Source organism: Leptodactylus fuscus, chromosome 1, assembly GCF_031893055.1.
Source record: "Leptodactylus fuscus isolate aLepFus1 chromosome 1, aLepFus1.hap2, whole genome shotgun sequence".
Lineage (NCBI taxonomy): Eukaryota > Metazoa > Chordata > Amphibia > Anura > Leptodactylidae > Leptodactylus > Leptodactylus fuscus.
This window is the reverse complement of record NC_134265.1, coordinates 69,612,416-69,634,509: the sequence shown is the minus strand read 5'-3', so window position 1 is coordinate 69,634,509 and position 22,094 is coordinate 69,612,416. Positions and strand designations below refer to the sequence as shown.

The following is a 22,094-nucleotide window of genomic DNA, read 5'->3' as shown; positions in this document are numbered from 1 at the left end:
AGGGAAAGGGGGGAGGGGTGATTTAAACATTTGTGTTTTTGTATACATAAAAAAAAATATATTTTTATTTTATTTTCTGACCCCCTAAGGACCTGATCGTTCACACTATACACTGCAATACTAATGTATTGTGGTATAAATTGAAATACGCTACTTCTAATACACACTGCGTATGACAGCGTATAATAGAACTAATGTAATCAAAAGCCTGAGAGCCTTCAATAGGCTCCTGGCTGTCATGGCAACCAATCACCAACCTGGATGTTCTGGAGGGCGGTGATCAGGAAAGGTTGATAGTGCCCCATGGTGCCTGTGCACTTTAGATGCGATGGTTGTGTTTAACAGTGGCATCTAAAGTGTTAACAGCTGCGATCAGTGTCAGCACTGATCACAACTGTTAACAGCAGGTGTTGGCTGCATTATATAACTGGCATCCACCATGTATGAATAGGGTCCAGCTCCTGAGCCTTCTCCAAACACCTCTGCATGAAGGAGTTAAACAACTTATACCTTTATTGTGTAGTTATCTACTCTCTTCCAGAGCACTGCACTCCTCTGGCTCCTCTGATGCACACAATGCTTCCTGGATGGAAACATTGGGGCAGATTTACTAATATTGTCTAGGTTTGAGACAATGCTAATTTAGAATAGGCAGTTCTATACTGTGCCATATGTATCAAAGTTCCTGATGCTATATATCAGGGGTAGGGAACCTTTGGCTCTCCAGCTGCTGTGAAACTACAACTCCCAGCATGCTCCATTCACTTCCATGGGAGTTCCTAGAACAGCAGAGCCAGTATGCATGCTGGGAGTTGTAGTTTTGCAACAGCTGGAGAGCCGTACGTTCCCTACCCCTGCTATATATGAATCGAGAATATTACTAGATTGTCTTATTAGTTGGCTTAAAAGGTTTTGATGCATATTTGGCACACAGTGATGCAAGGTATGCCATGTCCCTTTCCCACTTTGTCACACCTTTTTGTACAAGTAGAAGTGTCTAAAAATTGTCTAAAATACTTGATACATGTTGCATATAGTATGGGCACATTTTCCTTGATATAACACCCCATTGTGTGCAACAAAGGAGCAAAGAACAGGTTAGGATCATCCTACAGTTCAGCACAGCTGTTCCAAGTCTCAGTTTGATGTATGATTCTATAATGATCGTGCTAAACACATAGAAAAATAACATTTTGGTGAAAATAAATGTATTGGGAGAATTGTGTCCTGTACAATGGAAAGAGAGAGGGGTCCAACAGCATAATGAGGTTTATGGGGCTGTATTCTCCGGGTATGTGAGATTCTCAGAGGTGGGGTATCAGTGGATATTAGAGATGAGCGAACACTAAAATGTTCGAGGTTCGAAATTCGATTCGAACAGCCGCTCACTGTTCGAGTGTTCGAATGGGTTTCGAACCCCATTATAGTCTATGGGGAACATAAACTCGTTAAGGGGGAAACCCAAATTCGTGTCTGGAGGGTCACCAAGTCCACTATGACACCCCAGGAAATGATACCAACACCCTGGAATGACACTGGGACAGCAGGGGAAGCATGTCTGGGGGCATAAAAGTCACTTTATTTCATGGAAATCCCTGTCAGTTTGCGATTTTCGCAAGCTAACTTTTCCCCATAGAAATGCATTGGCCAGTGCTGATTGGCCAGAGTACGGAACTCGACCAATCAGCGCTGGCTCTGCTGGAGGAGGCGGAGTCTAAGATCGCTCCACACCAGTCTCCATTCAGGTCCGACATTAGACTCCGCCTCCTCCGGCAGAGCCAGCGCTGATTGGCCGAAGGCTGGCCAATGCATTCCTATGCGAATGCAGAGACTTAGCAGTGCTGAGTCAGTTTTGCTCAACTACACATCTGATGCACACTCGGCACTGCTACATAAGATGTAGCAATCTGATGTAGCAGAGCCGAGGGTGCACTAGAACCCCTGTGCAAACTCAGTTCACGCTAATAGAATGCATTGGCCAGCGCTGATTGGCCAGAGTACGGAATTCGGCCAATCAGCGCTGGCTCTGCTGGAGGAGGCGGAGTCTAAGATCGCTCCACACCAGTCTCCATTCAGGTCCGACCTTAGACTCCGCCTCCTCCAGCAGAGCCAGCGCTGATTGGTCGAATTCCGTACTCTGGCCAATCAGCGCTGGCCAATGCATTCTATTAGCTTGATGAAGCAGAGTGTGCACAAGGGTTCAAGCGCACCCTCGGCTCTGATGTAGCAGAGCCGAGGGTGCACAAGGGTTCAAGTGCACCCTCGGCTCTCCTACATCAGAGCCGAGGGTGCGCTTGAACCCTTGTGCAGCCTCGGCTCTGCTACATCAGAGCCGAGGGTGCGCTTGAACCCTTGTGCACACTCTGCTTCATCAAGCTAATAGAATGCATTGGCCAGCGCTGATTGGCCAGAGTACGGAATTCGGCCAATCAGCGCTGGCCAATGCATCCCTATGGGAAAAAGTTTATTTCACAAAAATCATAATTACACACCCGATAGAGCCCCAAAAAGTTATTTTTAATAACATTCCCCCCTAAATAAAGGTTATCCCTAGCTATCCCTGCCTGTACAGCTATCCCTGTCTCATAGTCACAAAGTTCACATTCTCATATGACCCGGATTTGAAATCCACTATTCGTCTAAAATGGAGGTCACCTGATTTCGGCAGCCAATGACTTTTTCCAATTTTTTTCAATGCCCCCGGTGTCGTAGTTCCTGTCCCACCTCCCCTGCGCTGTTATTGGTGCAAAAAAGGCGCCAGGGAAGGTGGGAGGGGAATCGAATTTTGGCGCACTTTACCACGCGGTGTTCGATTCGATTCGAACATGGCGAACACCCTGATATCCGATCGAACATGTGTTCGATAGAACACTGTTCGCTCATCTCTAGTGGATATCATATAATACGAAATTGACATGCCATTTGTTGGAACAGTCCTTTTAGTCAGTGACCATAGTTGAGAGGCATAGTTGCTCCTTAGCTGTAATGGCTATAAGACATCCAGTTTAGGCATGGTGCCTTGATATCTCAAGTATCAGTAGGACATTTTTGGATAATGGCATGGTACAAACACCCAAAACTTAAAGGACATTTTGTTACAATATGATGGCCAAAGGTATTGGATAGGATGAACAACACTCTGACTATATCATAAATGGGTCTGCTATATGGGCATGTAACTTCTATGGATAAAGCAGAAGTATGTGTCTCAGTTGAAACAATAGGGTCATCCCTGTTTTCCCACAAGCAGATGTTAGCAGGCAGTTTGCTGGTCACTAGGGTTGAGTGATCAGGATCGGAAAAGATCGGATTCCAATTGTCGATCAAGTAAATTTCACGATCGCGAATGGAATTCCGATCCTGATCTTTTTAGGCGGGTTTGAGGTCGGAGGTTATTTCCCACAATGCTAAAAATGTTAGCTAGGTCTCATAGGAATGAATGGATGCAGCCGACACACAGCCTGTGTCGGCATCGGCCGCTTAACCCTCTGCGCGGCGGCTGCGTCCATTCATTCTAATGGGAGACTAGCTATCATCTCTAGTAGATTAAGGCTTGGTTCACACTGTATGCTGATGTGTTCCGTCCATAAGAGTCCGCATGAGGACCCCTACGGACGGAACACAAGCGCAAATGCAAGCACTGTGCAGTTCAAGCGCACAGGCCCCTAGACTATAATGGTGTCTGTGTGCTTGAACTACACAGCGCTTGCATTTGCGCTTGTATTCCATCCGTAGGGGGACTCTTACGGATGGAACAAATCGGCATATGTGAACCAAGCATAACACTTACCTGTACAGAAGCGCTGCTGCTGGTCCGGTCCCCCTGTTCTTGCTCCTCTTCTCGCCTCGCTGTCCCCGCCTCCCAGGTTAGTGTTACTGACCTAGGAAGAAGGCAGGCTTGTGGCTTAGGAGAGTGTGGGCGGGAGCACTCACATCTCCCCGCCCTGTACCCGCCCACACTCTCCTAAGCCACAAGCCTCGCCTTCTTCCTAGTTCTGTAACACTAACCTGGGAGGCGGGGGCAGCGAGATGAGAACAGGAGCGAGAACAGGAGGTAGAACAGCAGGGACTGGACCAGCGGTGGCGCTTCTGTGCAGGTAAGTGGACACCAGGTGGAGAAAAAGCAACCAGAGGATTTTTTTTTTTAATCACTACACAGCGTGGAGTCTAATAATTAAAGCGTTCAATTTTTAGTTTCCATGCTGTGTAGTGAATAGGATCGTTTTTAAAATCCGATCTTCAATTATTAAAAAAATCCCATTGACTTGCATTGGGAACAGAATTGGGATTGGGATCAGGTTCGAATGGAAAATGATCGGAAATTGGATTTTAAAAACGATCCTGAAATCTCAAAATCAGCTCAACCCTACTGGTCACCATAGACTGTTGTCTCCTCCAACTGGATCTTACAAGAAAAACTTCATGTCTATGGTCAGCTGGAACCCCAGCTGTTCTATAATACCGTTACAATTGTGGTTTAGTCTCATGGTGTGAAATCAAAGTGCGGCTATAAAATATAACCTATATAATAACTATTATTGTACTGTGTTTGTTGACAGAACCTTTAACAGCTCAATGTATTCTATAGAAAATGTATGGATTTACTGTGTAGGATGCTGCTGAATGAAGCCTGAAATACACCCAGACATATTCTGACAGGCTTTTATATCTATGTAGACATTGTAAGGCTATTATTATTTGCTCCATTTACCATCTGCGTCTTCATTCCAATCATTGTATATAATAGATGGTGCAGCAGAAGAAGCCGGACTTCAGGTCGGAGATATAGTAATGGCTGTTAATGGAACTGACGTCACTAGTATTCCTCACTCAGAAGCTGCAACTTTAGCAAGGCAAGGTAAGCACCAGAGCCTATATTGAGAGATTTTATTGGACATGTTGCATATGTTAAAACCGTGTTAAACAATAGAAGCTTCAGTGTCATTTTGTCTACTTGCAAACTTTTTTAAATAGCCATCTTCCCAGATCTGGGCCAGCAGCCATGTTGTTGTTTCACTGGGTATCCTTTCAGCAATTTTCTACTTGGATTGGTTCTGTACATATGAGAGACGCTTCAGTGCACCCACCACACAAGAAGACAGGGAGGCAATCCACTGTCTACAGCATCTTGAAAACAAAGGGCGCAATATTCTAGCTAGCATAGTGACCACAATATAAGGCCAAGTTCACAACTGCATTTGGGTTTCCATTCAGGAAGTCCGCTTGGGGACTCCCAAACGGAAACCTAACCGTATTAAAGCAGTTACTTAAGGAAATCCGCAGACCCCATAGACTATAATGAGGTCCGTGTAATTTGCATTCAGTTTCCGCACGAAAAATGCAGAGAGAAAAGTGCGGCTTGTAGGACTCTCCGCATATTTCATGAGGATAGGGGAACGGAATGGCCTGAACACTGATGTGAACCGAGCCTTATGCTGAAACCTAAGCATAGAGATCACAATACTGAAGCTTAGTCCCATTTACTTTACATCATCCTGTTATTTGCCTGGGGTCCAGGTCACAGTTCAAGGTAAGTTAATATTTGGAAGAAGTAAAAGACACGAAGAGAGACACTCTGATTACAGAGAATAATCTCATCTAGAATAATTATGATATATTTTAATTCCCATTGTATATATAGTGCCAACATATTCCGCAGTGCTGTACATTTTCTGAATTGCAGCATACAGAATATTGGTCAGATAACATTTGCAGGTTAGCCAGACTGTTAACTGTGCATTCATTTTTCCCATCAGAAAAAAACTGCAGCTTCAGAACTGCGCTGGTTGTGCTTACAAAACGCGTTTCTCCTATGTATGGCCCCATGATAGGAAATATACATCAATTCTTTACTTTCGACATTAATCATGGTAAGACTGGAGACTTTAGTCTATATTCTTGCCCTTCAAAATCCTCTCCTTCAAATGACTAGCTAGCTTGTATGCTACAATCCCTCAGTCCAGCTAGGCTATCTAGTGTACAACTACTAAACACAATAGATGTATATGTAGTACACATACAGATCTGTGTATGCAGTAGATCATTTTTGTAGATGCATACAGCAAAAATATCTTTTAGGTGTTTTTGCCTGAGTACCAGAGGCTACATTACAGGACTATTAATGGGGTTAATCTCCATGTTCATCTCTAGGTTTTATTTTTACTATAAACCCATACTCAGTTGCGTCTAGGATGATGCGCCCCTTCACGTTGCCAAAATATTCTGGCATTCAGAACAAATTTGTAATTTACTGTACATAAATGGTCACAAGCTCCAAGAGAAAGTCTATTTCCTTCACTATAAATTGTTGCCTGTAACATAACCGTACCATGCAAAACAGGAATATTTCACTGTTTGTGTTGCCTCCCTCTTAAAGCATTCCAGGATGCAGGAGAAAGCATCTCCTTTACATTTTTAATACCCTCCTTAGCTTTAAGAACAAGAAACTTTTCACTGATTCTGTAGTCTCCTTTTAACATTTTTCTCCCTTTCTTATATGACTTTCACTACTGAGCTGAAAAGATCACTTGTCTACATGCAATCACTTTGTAGACTTTTCTAGATAGGTAGTTTCCTTTCCACACCATTGAGAAACTGCATTGACACTAAGTAATTTGCTGATTGATAGATAGATAGATAGATAGATAGATAGGAGATAGATAGATAAATAGATAGATAGATATTAGATAGATAGGAGATATATAGATAGATAGATAGATAGATAGATAGATAGATAGATAGATAGATAGATAGATAGATAGATATGAGAGAGAGAGAGAGAGAGAGAGAGATAGATAGATAGATAGATAGATAGATAGAGCGAGCATCCTGAAGATTTGGAATTGAAAGTAGTTGCCTTCCATTGAGAAAATCAAAGAGATATAAATTGAAATTCACTTTAATTTGAGCATTCATAAGTTCTACATATTTTTGTAGTGTTACTACCCCAATACCTCTTGCATCTCTTATGACTTTACTCATGTTCTCTGATTTAACAACAAATTGGGTGATCTTAATCCCTTATCACAACCTTCTACACAAGACTTCTCTTGGGCTGCACCTGTTTTCTGAAATGTACTACCTCGGGCAAATTTGGCAAAATTCTTCCATTCAGTATTTTGAATTCTTCTGGGAATACTTATGCATTTTCTTAAAAGAAAAGTCCAGAATTGAAGCCCCTGGTTCTCTAAACTACATCTACCTATCTGCAACTTCCCCTTGTATCCTGTAAGTGCTATGCTTTTTTGCAGAGTCCTCTATTTCTTTTGCAATTGCCTTTAGCTGTTTATAGGAAAAATCTATTGTAATTCTGTATGTTTGTTACTTCTCTGAATTGCAAGGTGCTCTGGAATATGTTGGTTCTGTATATATTATGTCATAAGTGAGACTTGATCTTTCAGCTTGATGTTTTTAATCATTCCATAGAAACTAATGAGAATTTCAAACCATCATGTGACAGCAATGTGACATTTCTTAAGTAAAAAAAAGTTAAGGCATGAATTTTATCACATATACAGTCCTATGAAAAAGTTTGGGCACCCCTATTAATCTTAATCATTTTTAGTTCTAAATATTTTGGTGTTTGCAACAGCCATTTCAGTTTGATATATCTAATAACTGATGGACACAGTAATATTTCAGGATTGAAATGAGGTTTATTGTACTAACAGAAAATGCGCAATATGCATTAAACCAAAATTTGACCGGTGCAAAAATATGGGCACCTCAACAGAAAAGTGACATTAATATTTAGTACATCCTCCTTTTGCAAAGATAACAGCCTCTAGTCGCTTCCTGTAGCTTTTAATCAGTTCCTGGATCCTGGATGAAGGTATTTTGGACCATTTCTTTCTACAAAACAATTCAAGTTCAGTTAAGTTTGATGGTCGCCGAACATGGACAGCCCGCTCTCAAATGATCTGAAAACAAAGATTGTTCAACATAGTTGTTCAGGGGAAGGATACAAAACGTTGTCTCAGAGATTTAACCTGTCAGTTTCCACTGTGAGGTACATAGTAAGGAAATGGAAGACCACAGGGACAGTTCTTGTTAAGCCCAGAAGTGGCAGGCCAAGAAAAATATCAGAAAGGCAGAGAAGAAGAATGGTGAGAATAGTCAAGGACAATCCACAGACCACCTCCAAAGAGCTGCAGCATCATCTTGCTGCAGATGGTGTCACTGTGCATCGGTCAACTATACAGCGCACTTTGCACAAATAGAAGCTGTATGGGAGAGTGATGAGAAAGAAGCCGTTTCTGCACGTATGCCACAAATAGAGTTGCCTGAGGTATGAAAAAGCACATTTGGACAAGGCAGCTTCATTTTGGAAACAAAAATTGAGTTGTTTGGTTATAAAAAAAAGGCGTTATGCATGGCGTCCAAAAAGAAACAGCATTCCAAGAAAAACACATGCTACCCACTGTAAAATTTGGTGGAGGTTCCATCATGCTTTGGGGCTGTGTGGCCAATGCCGGCATCGGGAATCTTGTTAAAGTTGAGAGTCGCATGGATTCCACTCAGTATCAGCAGATTCTTGAGAATAATGTTCAAGAATCAGTGACGAAGTTGAAGTTACGCCGGGGATGGATATTTCAGCAAGACAATGATCCAAAACACCGCTCCAAATCCTCAGGCATTCATGCAGAGGAACAATTACAATGTTCTGGAATGGCCATCCCAGTCCCCAGACCTGAATATCATTGAACATCTGTGGGATGATTTGAAGCGGGCTGTCCATGCTCAGCGACCATCTAACTTAACTGAACTTGAATTGTTTGTCCAAAATACCTTTATCCAGGATCCAGGAACTGATTAAAAGCTACAGGAAGCGACTAGAGGCTGTTATCTTTGCAAAAGGAGGCTCTACTAAATATTAATGTCACTTTTCTGTTGAGGTGCCCATACTTTTGCACCGGTCAAATTTTGGTTTAATGCATATTGCGCATTTTCTGTTAGTACAATAAACCTCATTTCAGTCCTGAAATATTACTGTGTCCATCAGTTATTAGATATATCAAACTGAAATGGCTGTTGCAAATACCAAAATATTTAGAACTAAAAATGATTAAGATTAATAGGGGTGCCCAAACTTTTTCATAGGACTGTATTGTGTAATGAAACACTTCTGTGCTGATATTACATGACATGTAGTTGTAATGTGACTGCTACTTCCTTTCAATTACAATATATTTATCAAGTTATTTTATTAGATTTTTCAAAATTTTTATGCAGAAAACACAAAAACACCCCCACTCCTCCAGCCTTGCCTTAGATTAATAGCCATGAAAAATAGGGCCACATATTTTTTTTATGAAAGAATCAAACCAGAGATACCATCTGTAGAGAACTGTTTTGGGATGCTTCCCCCCTCATCAGTACACAGCAGTAGAGATGAGCGAACAGTGAAATATTCGATATTCATTATGTGGGAGCTGACTTTTTCCCATAGGAATGCATTGACCAGCGTTGATTGACCGAATGCCATACAGAGTACAGCATCTGGCCAATTAACGCTGGTTCTGCCAGAGGCTCATCTGTGAGGAGGTGGAGTCTAAGATTGGTCCACAGCAGTCTCCATTGTGGTCCGATCTCAGGTATAGCAGAGTTGACACAGCCCTGCTACATCTCAGGTGTAGCAGAGCTGTGCGCTCAACTCTGCTACCCCCAAGATGCAGCAGAGCTGGCCGTGTGCTGAGCTCTGCTACACCTGAGATGCAACAGCAGGGCCGCCGATAGGGCAGTATTACCACTACTGGTGTCAGGGGCCCGGCCAAGTTGAAAAATGGGGGGGGCCCGGTTTTGGCCGGACCCCTGGCGCCTGCAGCAGCAATTGTGCCCTGGGCCGGCGTCACTATAGTATAGTCGGGCAAGTGCCGGGGCCCACAGAGCCTCTTGGGGCCCCCCGGCACTTGCCTGTCCCAATTTCAGCTCATCGGCGTCCGTCGGACGCCGTTGAGCTCAATACACAGGCGATTAAAGCAGGAGCTCAGCTCAGCTCCTGGTTTAATGCTGCGCCCGGCTTCGGCGTGTGTCACATCGCGCGTGACGGCGTGACAGCATAACGTCACGACGTCACGACGTCACATCGCGCTTACACCTGTCAGTGGAGTGAGATGAGCGTCAGAGAGAGCAGCGGCGAGGGAGCGATGAAGGAAGGGTGAGTGTAAATAAGTGTTTGTTTTGTGTTTAACATAATGAAGGGGGCCCATGAAACTGGGGGGCAAATGAAGGGGGGGGGGACGGCATGACACTGTGCAAGATGAAGGGGGTGGGGAGAGAATGGCATGACACTGGGGCAAATGAAGGGGGGGATGACATTACACTGGGGCAGATGAGGGGGGGAGAATGGCATTACACTGGGGCAGATGAAGTGGGAGAATGGCATTACACTGGGGCAGATGAAGTGGGAGAATGGCATTACACTGGGGCAGATGAAGTGGGAGAATGGCATTACACTGGGGCAGATGAAGTGGGAGAATGGCATTACACTGGGGCAGATGAAGTGGGAGAATGGCATTACACTGGGGCAGATGAAGTGGGAGAATGGCATTACACTGGGGCAGATGAAGTGGGAGAATGGCATTACACTGGGGCAGATGAAGTGGGAGAATGGCATTAAACTGGGGCAAATGAAGGGGGGAGAATGGCATGACACTGGGGCAGATGAAGGGGGGAGAATGGCATGACACTGGGGCAGATGAAGGGGGGAGAATGGCATGACACTGGGGCAGATGAAGGGGGGAGAATGGCATGACACTGGGGCAGATGAAGGGGGGAGAATGGCATGACACTGGGGCAGATGAAGGGGGTGGGGAGAGAATGGCATGGACACTGGGGCAGATGAAGGGGGAGGAATGGCATGACACTGGGGCAGAGATGGGGGGACATGAAACTGTGGGCAGTTGAAAGGGGGAGAACAGCATGAAACTGGGGACAGAGATGGAGGGGGGACATGAAACGGGGCAGATGAAGGGTGTATATGAAACTGGGGGAGAGATAGAGGGGGGGACATATAATTTACAGGTGACTGTAGGAGGATTATACTGTGTGGGAGCACATGAAAATGAATGAGAATGGGTGGAGTCAACAGAAAAGTGGGCGGAGCTAAACTTGTTGCGGCGCGTGGAGCGCTCCGCACATTTTCTACCTCTTTCTACTCTTCAAAAGTTGGGAGGTAATACATAATTGGTATGTCACAAAATAAAGTGGTGTTAAAATGGCGGGAGGGGGGGGGGGAGGGGGGCCCAGACACTTAGGGTGTATGGGGCCCAGACACTTAGGGTGTATGGGGCCCCAAAATTCCTGGTGGCGGCCCTGTGCAACAGAGCTGGCCGTGTGCTGAACTCTGCTACACCTGAGATGTAGCAGCGCTGTGTCAACTCTGCTATACCTGAGATATAGCGGTGTAGCAGTCTCTTATGAACCGAATCTGAAATCCACTCTTCGTATAAAGTGGAGGTCACCTGATTTAGACAGCCAATTACTTTTTCCAAATTTTTCGATGCCTACGTTGTCATAGTTCCTGTCCCACCTCCCCTGCACAGTTATTGGTGCAAAAAAAGTGCCAGGGAAGGTGGGAGGGAATACAAATTTTTAGTGCGTTTGCCACGTGGTATTCAATTGGTATCACCGTTCGCTCATCTCTACACAGCAGGATTCTGTAGTTTGACTAGTATGAGCTAGTTTGCATACTTGTTTTCCCATGGAGCATTCCATAAAAAATAATTCACCATACGATGCTACGTCTTCAGTGAGGAGCAGTACTCCCCCGAGCTACCATTTACAGCATCTGGGTATGAGTTAAAGGAGGTTATACAGCTTTTGAAAATTGATAGCCTCTCTATGGGCACATGCACCATCACCCCGCAACCAGGCCTGGAAAGGTACAGGGCCTGCGGCCATCTGGAGATGGCCGAGGCCCCGTAGCACTATGATAGTAGTTGGAAAATCCTTGTTCCCTAATCGCTATACATATTATTAATGTAAGGGGGACAAGTATTACGTGATGGCTATGCAATGCCATTGCCCCCTTACCAACAGTAGCTTACCTTTTAGGCACTTTGCGATAAATTAGTGGTTTCTGGTTGCAGTTTAGGCACTCGGCCTCTAAAAGATTCACCATCATTGAAATAGGACATCAATTTTAAAACAGTGGGGATCCAACTATCATTGAAGTGTATGGGAAACTGCTGCAGTATCTATAACCACCGATATCAAAAGTATTGTAAGTGAGCAGCGCACATACCCAGCAAGAAGCGATGCCAGGAACTAAGTGCCTAGCTGATCAGGAGTCGTGTTGACAATTGGACGCTTAAGCGGCATTCACACTACCGCTGCTGTACACCCCGGAGTTTCCGTCGTAAACACCGGCGAAACTGGACAGGGGACAGTTTTACCGGCGGTCAGCTTTAAAAACCATTCATTTGAATGGGTGTTTAAAGGTGACCACCAGTGTCTGTATGCAGTCACCTACATGTACAACTTTGTGTCCGTGCAGACGTCTTCCAGACGGAGAGGCCACATACGGACACTGGCAGTCACCTTTAAAAACCCATTCAAATGAATTGGTATTTAAAGCTGACCACCAGCAAGCCGTCTCCAGTCCAGTTTTCCTTGAGTTTACGATGGAAACCCCAGGGCAGACAGCGGTGGTAGTGTGAATCCAACCTTACTGATCTAAAGTTGATGGCCTATCTTAACGACAGGTCATCAATTTTGAAAAGATGAATAACCCCTTTAATATACATACTGGATTAAAAATATTTTATAAAAGCAATAATCACGTCACTGATCCTCCACCGCTCATATTTCAATGCTGCCCTGGTTCCCTGTGGTATCGTTTTCTGGTTCCTATTGACACATGGGAAATGACAATCACTATCTGTGGCAGATCGCTGAAAGTAACCAGGAAGTATCAGTTGGGCTATTGGTGAGATCGTGGTATTGCATGTTAATTTTTTAACCCCTTTTTTAGCCCTTTTTTCCCCACATGACAATCCCTTTAACCACCCTTTTAAATAATAGAGGCATTTAAAGCATTGGCTTTATATTCTTTGGAGAGTACCTATGTAAGTTACATCCCTCTCTGGTGTTTGACTCCATCCTTCACTGGTATTCGGCTAGTGTGTGTACATGTGTGTATACATAGGATATATAGAGAAATAAAGAAAAGTGACAATCATATAATTCATAGACATCTTATATAATCCAGAAACACAGACACTTTTTTTTGCCCTAATAGAGTTTTTATAAACCTGACAATCCCATTACATGAGCATCATCCAGAATCCAATCCCCGCTGACATTTTTGCTAACATAAGATATTGTTTTGTTTCATTTTTCTTACTTGTTTTTGTTTCTTTATCCTCTTTTCTGTCACTACATCATGGACAAGATACTTGGGATAATAATATCCTGCTCCAGTTTGCAGTCTATTCTGTTGTATTGCTATATTCAGGCAATCTCTATATGATACAGTAAATGTATAAAGGATTTTGTTACGTTCTACAGCAATTTGTAAATCTAGAACAAAACAGATTGAATCATTGTTCCTGTTTCAATGCAACCATTTTCTTCTTCTGTCACATCAAACATGAAATGTGCCAATCATAGCACAAAATATCTACTATTTTCCCATTGCTTTTGTACAGCGGCAGCTGAGTTTGACAAATGAAGCCATAATAACAAGAGAAATCAAAACTTTAACCCTATCCCTACTTGTACAGTCATGTTATTACAGATATGGAACAGGCGGCTTCTATAACAAATACAAAGTTGAGCCTATTTTGGGCACTATTTGTGTATTGAAATCATTGAACTGTAATATTCATGATCTAACTTTAAAGGGGTTGTCTAGGATAAACTTTTCTTGACAAAGAGGCCAGGGAAGGTGAATCAAAGAACAATAAACTAATACTCAGCTGTCCCAAGTACTCTGGTGTCTCACACCGCGGTCCAGTCCTGCTGATCCCAAGGTCTTGATTTGGTAGAAGTCCTTGCCGGAAAGGACATGGTACATCATACTTAGGCCACAACAGCGAGGACTTCTACCAAAACAAGACTTCTTTCATCTTCCCTGATCTCCTTGCCAAATCCTTTAGCATAGGCAATCGAAATGTGATTGGTGGAGCTCTGACATGACACCCCCACAGATCAAGTCAATGAAGGAGATGCAATCTTTTTGTTGTTTATCTAGGCATAGTGCCATATATTTAGTTGTGGCAGTTTCTGGTAGTGCAGCTCAGTTTGAAACACAGCCAAAACCAGTGATCACACACTAATCTAATATAACACGTACAGAAGACTCTGCTGGAAGAATGACTACAGTATAAAAATATACACAATGTATATTTTAGCAGTTTTATGACAAACACACTGTCTCAAAATGACTAAAGACAACAAAAAAAGTATATATAAAAGAGGAAGGAGAATGCCTGGAACTGAAAACAAGAAAAGGAACAGGTCAAGAAGAAAGCACCCAAACCAAAACTAACCTGGAACTGCAAGTGATAGTAACCCACAAAGGTGCACAACAGGAAAACACAAAAGTGCTAAGCCACAGTGTCAGAATACAAGATGATCCTTGGTTGGGCCCAGTCTCTAACACAATAATGGTCCAGCACAAGAATTTTTAATGGTACAAATCTTAAGGATACTATGTACTTTTTCATTCAGTCCAACAAATATTAAACATGCTGCCAGCAACCAGACATTGGTCTCCACCTCGATGTGCATTTCATCCTGTGGTTTCTTCCAGTAGTGCACTCTGCTTTTCTGGGAATGCCATAGACTTTGAATGGAGCAGTAGGGTTTATGCTTTACTGCTCCTCTACTTGAACTACGTACTTACTACAGCTGGATGGAACAGGAGACTTATATCCACCACTATGGAGATAAGCTGGGGTCCTAGTGGTTAGAATCCCAAGGATCTTCCATTATCTACCTGTATAGTAAACAGGGTGTTGTCTTCTGCTAGACTTTTGGAGCCCCCTGGGGCACAGGCTGATGAGAATACCTAACCAATGTGTCAAGAAATATAACCTGATAATATAACTATGCTTTGCCCAATGCTTGCACATCATATTTATAGAACACTGTATTTTGAAGCATTGTATGAAATATGACATTAAGGAATGTTCTAAATGTTCTTCAGGTCCTGATGTTTTGACCCTGGTTGTTGGATCAGACATCAGCCGATTTCCTAATACTCCCAGACCAACGTGCAGAGGATATTTACATAAGCGAACCCATTCAGGATTATTGAAAGGGTGGAGGAAGAGGTGGTTTGTTCTCAAACATGATGGGAGTCTTCACTACTACAAGCATAAAAAGGTAAATACTAGATATTATATGCTGATTTATGTCGCTAATTGCAGTCTTTCATACTCTTACAGGGGTTTATGGTGGTCTTCTTTTTAATATATGGCTTACAATAGGTTAAAAAATAAAATATAAATCCCAATTTTTTTTTGCTATTGTGTTAAAAGAGGAGAGTTGAAGCCACGTGGTAAAAAAGCCTCCATTGACTTCAATGGGTTCCTTTTTCCAAGTGGATTCGGATTCGGATTCAGTGTCAATATCAGCACCAAAAAACTCAGTGTGAATGGACCCTCTGCTAGCAGAAAAAGGAACCCATTGAAGTTAATGGGAGGCTTTTTTTTCAGCGCTTAAATTCCACACCAAATTCCTCACATTTTCCTCCATGTGAATGGACCCTTAGATAGTATTAGTAAATCTGGGCCTTTGTGTTTTACCTGCGATAGTTGTTCTGACACTCTCTGGAGAGTTGGAAAACTGTTAATTACAATTTCTCGGCTGAAATAATGTGAATATTTTAGGACATTTTCTTTAACAGAATTATTTTACTTATTTTTATATTTATTTTATATATTTATTTTTATATATTTATATTTAGCAGCTGCTCCCAGTCCAGACTATGTATTTAACTAGCGATATCTCTGGAAATTTTACAAGCAGGGGTATGTTCACATGACGGAAACCTTTTCTGCTGTGTGACTTCTCCATGTGGCTAGCCGCAACGGGATGCCGATGCAGTGCATCAGCATCCCATCACAGCATCTCGCTCCGGATTAGCCCCGAATGAATGGACCTAAGCAACAATGTGTCTCAAGCTGCGGAGGCCACGGCTCACTCAGCCATGGAATCTGTGGGAAGATGTCACCTTTTTTTTTTCCGCTAGCTAAATAAAATCGCTAGCAGGGAAAAAGGCGAGGGACTCCCATTGAAATGAATGGGAGGCCTTTTTGCAGGCGGATTTTGATTCAGGTTCCGCGTCAAAATCCACCTGCAAAAAACTCTGAACATACTCTAGAACTGTGATCTTGGAGTTAGATGAGAATCTATTTTTCCTATGACATCTAAAACATATGTTGGTCCCTTAACCCCTGCCTTGAATCCTTAAGGCTGGGTTCACACGGGGGGTTTTTGGACCGGATTTTGAGAATTCAGTCCAAAAAACGGCTAGTTGAGACTTTATGCCGGTTCAGTGCATACATTGCCTCGGCATCCAGTCGCTGAATTCCACTCCGGATTAGGCCCAAATGAATGGACCTAGTTGGGAGGGAGTGTTGCGTCACTGAGAAAGGGCATGTCGCTTCTTTTTTCCGCGACAAGAACAAACCGCTCGTAGAAAAGGAACTCATGGAATTCAGTCGGAGGCAGTTTTTTTGAGCCAGATGTTGATGTGGATTCAGCGTCAACATCCAGACCAAAAACCCCCATGTGAATCCAGCTTAAGATGGGAATACCTCTTTAAGGTTTTCCTCTACGGACTTTCTGCCCCTATTATACAAATACACATCTGCAATGTGTAGATGGCATTAGCCAAAATCCCATCCACTTTGCAGGGAATATAAAACACTGCAATTTTTCCTTCTGTTTTTTTTTCTCGAGAAGCAGCACCATAGTTGTTCATGAGCTGTGCATGGCATTGGATCTTATTCGCATTCTATTGTCATAAAACCACATTTAAAAGAATTGGGGGAACTATTACATTATAGCATTAAATTCAATCACCAGAGCATTGATTTAGCTTTAGCAAAATGGCGGTCTCTGTTTTTTGCGCAGAATTCTATATTTTAATGATAAATGACAGGGCTTTCCCTATTTGTTCTCTACAGTGTGTCCATTAGCATATAATTGTAGGTTCTGAATATAAAATGCTTTGTTCTGCTTCTGCTTCCAACTTCCCGGGTGTAAGCCTAAGTACTTTATGTAAACAGCTTAGCAAAGCAATAGGCTTATGTTTAAACCTCTGCTAGCATACATGCCACATGCCTGTGTTATCAAGCAACTAACATTGCTTTGAGAAAATCTAATCTCGGCTGGGACAGCAAAATCAAGTGCTCAGATTGTTCTTACTTCGTATAGATAGCTGTAAAAAGCTGTAAAGTGACTATAAGCAAGGGTGTACATATCATACAGGCCATTTAAGTTCCAACCCAGGATAGTCCCCAAACTGGACAGGAACCCCTTGTTTGTGTAAACCCTACCCCTTTTTTGGTAGGGAGAAGCCAAATTTGTCAGGATTGTTTCTTAGAATTAGAGAAAATCCTGGCAAATTTGAGAGAATAGATAAGTATGCAGACAGCATGAAACGTCTCTATATAGAGAATGGAGAAAAACAATTCATTTGCGAACTGTAATAAGGTTATATAAAGTTATGGTTATTCTATTACAAATGTACAAAGCATTTGTTATTTTCTCAATTGAGGATGAAGGGAAATGCCGTCCACTGGAGGTGACCAAATTGGAAGGCTCTGAAATTGGCATTGATACCACCCTGGGGAAACCATTTGTCTTCAGATGTGTCCCACAATCTGGAAACCGAATATACTACTTTTGTGCCACATCCAACCAAGAGATGAAAAGGTAGATATTTTTAGTATTACTTTGATTGGTTTTTATGTTTTTTTCCCTTTATTTTAAGTCACCTTGTCAATTTGACAATGTCTATGTAATTAAAACTGTGGGGATTCTCAGTTTATAATTGGATAACATTTTCGAACAATTTGGTATTATTATGAATAAATAATGGGGGAAATTAATGGGGCTATCAACACCAGTCTTCATAACCTCATCACCTGTGGATGGTGCGCCTTATATATGACAATGCTAATAGCTGGCATAAATTTCTAGCATAATTTACCCCCGTCTAAGTCTAAATCAGCTCTTTCTCAAGGGTATCGGGAACAAGCTTCAGAGTGAACTCCCCAGTAGCTACATTTCGAAATGGGTTGTCTAATGACACAATGGCTTTAATACAACATATTATGACCATTCCCAGCCAATGTAACTACATCTAATGAGTGGTCACATTATTTCGTTTGTGTTATAGGTGGCTGGAAGCTATGGATAAAGCGGTACATCCTCTTAACCAGGTATACAAAAAAAAATACTAGCATCTAGGTTTCCTTTAACTCCAATTTAGAATATGAGTTTTAATTCTATTATTCTTTATTTTTTAATTGCTTTTACAGAACCATGTGTGGGTTGATGTCACCACACACAATATCAGTCTTCCTCCTCTAGCCATCAAGAACCCGGAGTGTTTAGGTCTTCTCCATCAACTGGACAGAAACAAGGATACTTGGGTAGAGCATTACTGTATCCTGAAGGATGGCTGCTTGTATTTCTATGCTAGCATTCGCTCGAACACTGCTCTAGGTAATGCTTGGCTCACTTATGAAAACACTATCTATATTTTCTCTGTATAGTGATTTGTTGTTTGGCAGGACCCCCTTCTTATGCATGATGGTTCTGTTTTTTTCCACTTCTGCTCTCAATCTCTTGACAGACTCCAAAAGTTCAATCTACCGGAAACCTATCAAAGGTTGACCAATCAGCAATTTGGTGTTAGTCTTCATAATCACATTTTCATAGGCTACTTCAGATCAGACAATATTCTAAATGTACAATATTACTTTGCTGTAATAGGCACAGAATTAATTCCAGAATATGATTTATAGCTATGAGCAATTATTGCATTCATAAGCTTTATAATACCCAAAGGTAGTGGAAGAGGATTTCACCTTTCTGTTCATCTATCCATCCATTTCGTTGTTGAATTCTTATCACCATTTTGCTCTTTTTAATTTAAAGGTGGCATCTACTTACAAGGATATACAGTCAGCGAGCAGTCCCTGAACTCCAGACGCTGCATCATAGAACTCAGACCGCCGTCTGAAGAATTTAAGACGTTTTATCTCAGTGCAGGAAGCGCAGCTGAAAATAAGCGGTAAGTAGAATACACCAATGACAGCCAAAATCTAGGGCGTGTCTTCATAATATATTGCCCCATTTAACAAGGCAGCCAAAAAAACATTAGTCAACACAACTTAGGACTTAGGGTAAGTTCACACAGAGTTTTTTTGAAGGTGGTTTTTGAGGCGGAAACACCTCTCAACTCTCCCATTTATTTCAATGGGAATCAGGCAGATTTTCTCATCTTGCTGAGTAGAAAATGTAAATGGGGTGGTCAGATTTCAGCAAATAAGTCTCATTGTTTGTATAGTGAACAGTTAAAATTCTTGCTTTACTGTAACTGTAAGGAGCGGCACATCACATAATCATGGACTGCTTTTACCCACTAGATGTAAACAAAGAATGAGGAATTGATACAGAAATTATGTTGGAAAATTGGATATCTTTTCATTATACATACAATAACACTTATTTGTTGAAATTGGCCAAACTCTTAAAGGATGGATTCACATTTGCAAGGTTGACTTTTCTTCCCGTCGTTTTTAGTATAAAACTGGTGGAAAATCAGCTAAGTCCATTATAGTGTATGCAGCGCCGTACCTCACATGAGGCGACCTGAAGCGAGCGCTTCAGGCGGCACTATGCCAGGGTCCCAGGGAGGGCGGCATTTTTGCTTCCCTAAGCCAGTCCAGGACAAGCTGTCCTGGACTGGCTTAGCACCGAGCGGTGGTTTGGGGAGGCCACTGGAGCAGCTCTGCTCCAGCAGCCTCTCCTCACGCTCAGCCAGAGAGCAGGTCATCTCCGTGCCTGCTTTCTGCCTGCGAACGGTGCTAAGCCCCGCCCCCTCCGCTCGGCCACGCCCCCTCCTCCCTGAGGGACATGTATATAAAAGGCACACTCTATGGTAGTTTAACTTCTAAACATGACATAGTTTTATATACAAAATTATTGACTATAGAATTATAACCATATTGTAGTCAACTAAAAGTTAAACATTTTTGCAAATATAAATAAGAAAACATTTTACAAAGTTTTAAAGATTTTCTCTAACCATCTTGATGTTGACAGTCTGTTGTCTTGATCAGTTGCCAGAGGATATGACCACAAGTGCAGGAACTTTCTATGGTCTGGGGCTTGTCAGAAACCCAGCCAAGATTTCCTTATTCTGTCCAGGTAGGGACAGTGCCTGGACAGAAGATAAACCAAACCACGACCAAAGATGGTTAGAGAAAATCTTTAAAATATAGCAAAATTTGTAAATACTTATATTTGGGCAAATGTTTAACTTCTAATTGTCTACGCATTGCAGAAAAATACGCACAGCAGGCAAGCTGCAATTTCCAAAACCATTGCAGTTTCGAAAATCACAGCATGTCAATTATACCTACAGAAACGCCGAGAGTTTCCCTATAGGTATAATAGAAGCAGAAAGTCTAAAGAGGAAATCTCTGGGGACTTTCTGTGAAAAATGTGATGTGTTGCTACGATGTTTTTTCCCGCAGCGCTTTTTAGCGTTTTGTGGGGCCTTAGCTTAAAAGTAAGTGACAAACAATATACTAATACATTAAAGTCTTATACTTTCCCCTCTCAAATGATTATTTTTCCAGGTGGATTACAGCTCTGAAGATATCAATAAACAAGTGGCTCCCCTTGCATCAAGCAATTCAAGATTTTATGAGTCGTCCTCCAGAAGAGACCAGGATGTGAAAGAACTTGGATTACCATTTCTTCACATACCAGAACATCTGAAACAATGCAAGAAACACCTGAACTTTTGTTGCATGACACAAGATGAGTTTAGTGTACTCCCATGGTTGGATGAGGAGCGCATGTTCTGAACAAGACCGGATCATTCGTAATACATTAAAGTGCTAGCCTGAAGCCAGCACTTATGGAATAAATCGGATGTACAGCATATATGCAAATATTAATTTTGTAAATTACTTGTAGGTGAGAAACTAAATATTTTCTGTAATATCAGTCTAAATCAAATTATGCAACCAACATTTATTTAAAGGGGTTATAAATATTTTTATATAAAATAAAAATGATTGGTCATTTATTGTAGTGTGATTATGCATTAGTATACCTAGAAGAGAAATTGTATTTACATGTATAGTTCTGGATATCTAATGTGACCGAAACAAGGAAAGGTGCCAAAGGAACCACCCATGGAGGGATGATTCCATACAAGATATACAGTCCTATGAAAAAGTTTGGGCACCCCTATTAATCTTAATCATTTTTTGTTCTAAATATTTTGGTGTTTGTAACAGCCATTTCAGTTTGATATATCTAATAACTGATGGACACAGTAATATTTCAGGATTGAAATGAGGTTTATTGTACTAACAGAAAATGTGCAATATGCATTAAACCAAAATTTGACCGGTGCAAAAGTATGGGCACCCTTATCATTTTATTGATTTGAATTCCCCTAACTACTTTTTACTGACTTACTGAAGCACAAAATTGGTTTTGTAACCTCAGTGAGCTTTGAACTTCATAGCCAGATGTATCCAATCATAAGAAAAGGTATTTAAGGTGGCCAATTGCAAGTTGATCTCCTATTTGAATCTCCTCTGAAGAGTGGCATCATGGGCTACTCAAAACAACTCTCAAATGATCTGAAAACAAAGATTGTTCAACATAGTTGTTCAGGGGAAGGATACAAAAAGTTGTCTCAGAGATTTAACCTGTCAGTTTCCACTGTGAGGAACATAGTAAGGAAATGGAAGACCACAGGGACAGTTCTTGTTAAGCCCAGAAGTGGCAGGCCAAGAAAAATATCAGAAAGGCAGAGAAGAAGAATGGTGAGAACAGTCAAGGACAATCCACAGACCACCTCCAAAGAGCTGCAGCTGTTAGGAGTA

At 41.9% G+C, this 22,094-nt stretch overlaps 1 protein-coding gene across 2 annotated transcripts in view; it reads left to right on the top strand.

Annotated features, from left to right (window-relative positions):
* LOC142200851 (uncharacterized) overlaps positions 1-21,257 on the top strand; it is a 46,286-nt gene extending 25,029 nt beyond the window's left edge. The window contains exons 7-14 of one of the 2 annotated variants that reach the window (XM_075271498.1): positions 4,748-4,858; positions 5,757-5,870; positions 15,152-15,330; positions 17,732-17,889; positions 18,356-18,398; positions 18,498-18,684; positions 19,120-19,255; positions 20,829-21,257. In XM_075271498.1, the coding sequence (XP_075127599.1) occupies positions 4,748-4,858; positions 5,757-5,870; positions 15,152-15,330; positions 17,732-17,889; positions 18,356-18,398; positions 18,498-18,684; positions 19,120-19,255; positions 20,829-20,928 (1,028 nt within the window). In that variant the 3' untranslated portion in view covers positions 20,929-21,257. The remainder of the gene's footprint in view (positions 1-4,747; positions 4,859-5,756; positions 5,871-15,151; positions 15,331-17,731; positions 17,890-18,355; positions 18,399-18,497; positions 18,685-19,119; positions 19,256-20,828) is intronic. The other variant, XM_075271505.1, reaches the window with a different exon arrangement.
* The last annotated feature ends 837 nt before the right edge of the window (positions 21,258-22,094 follow it).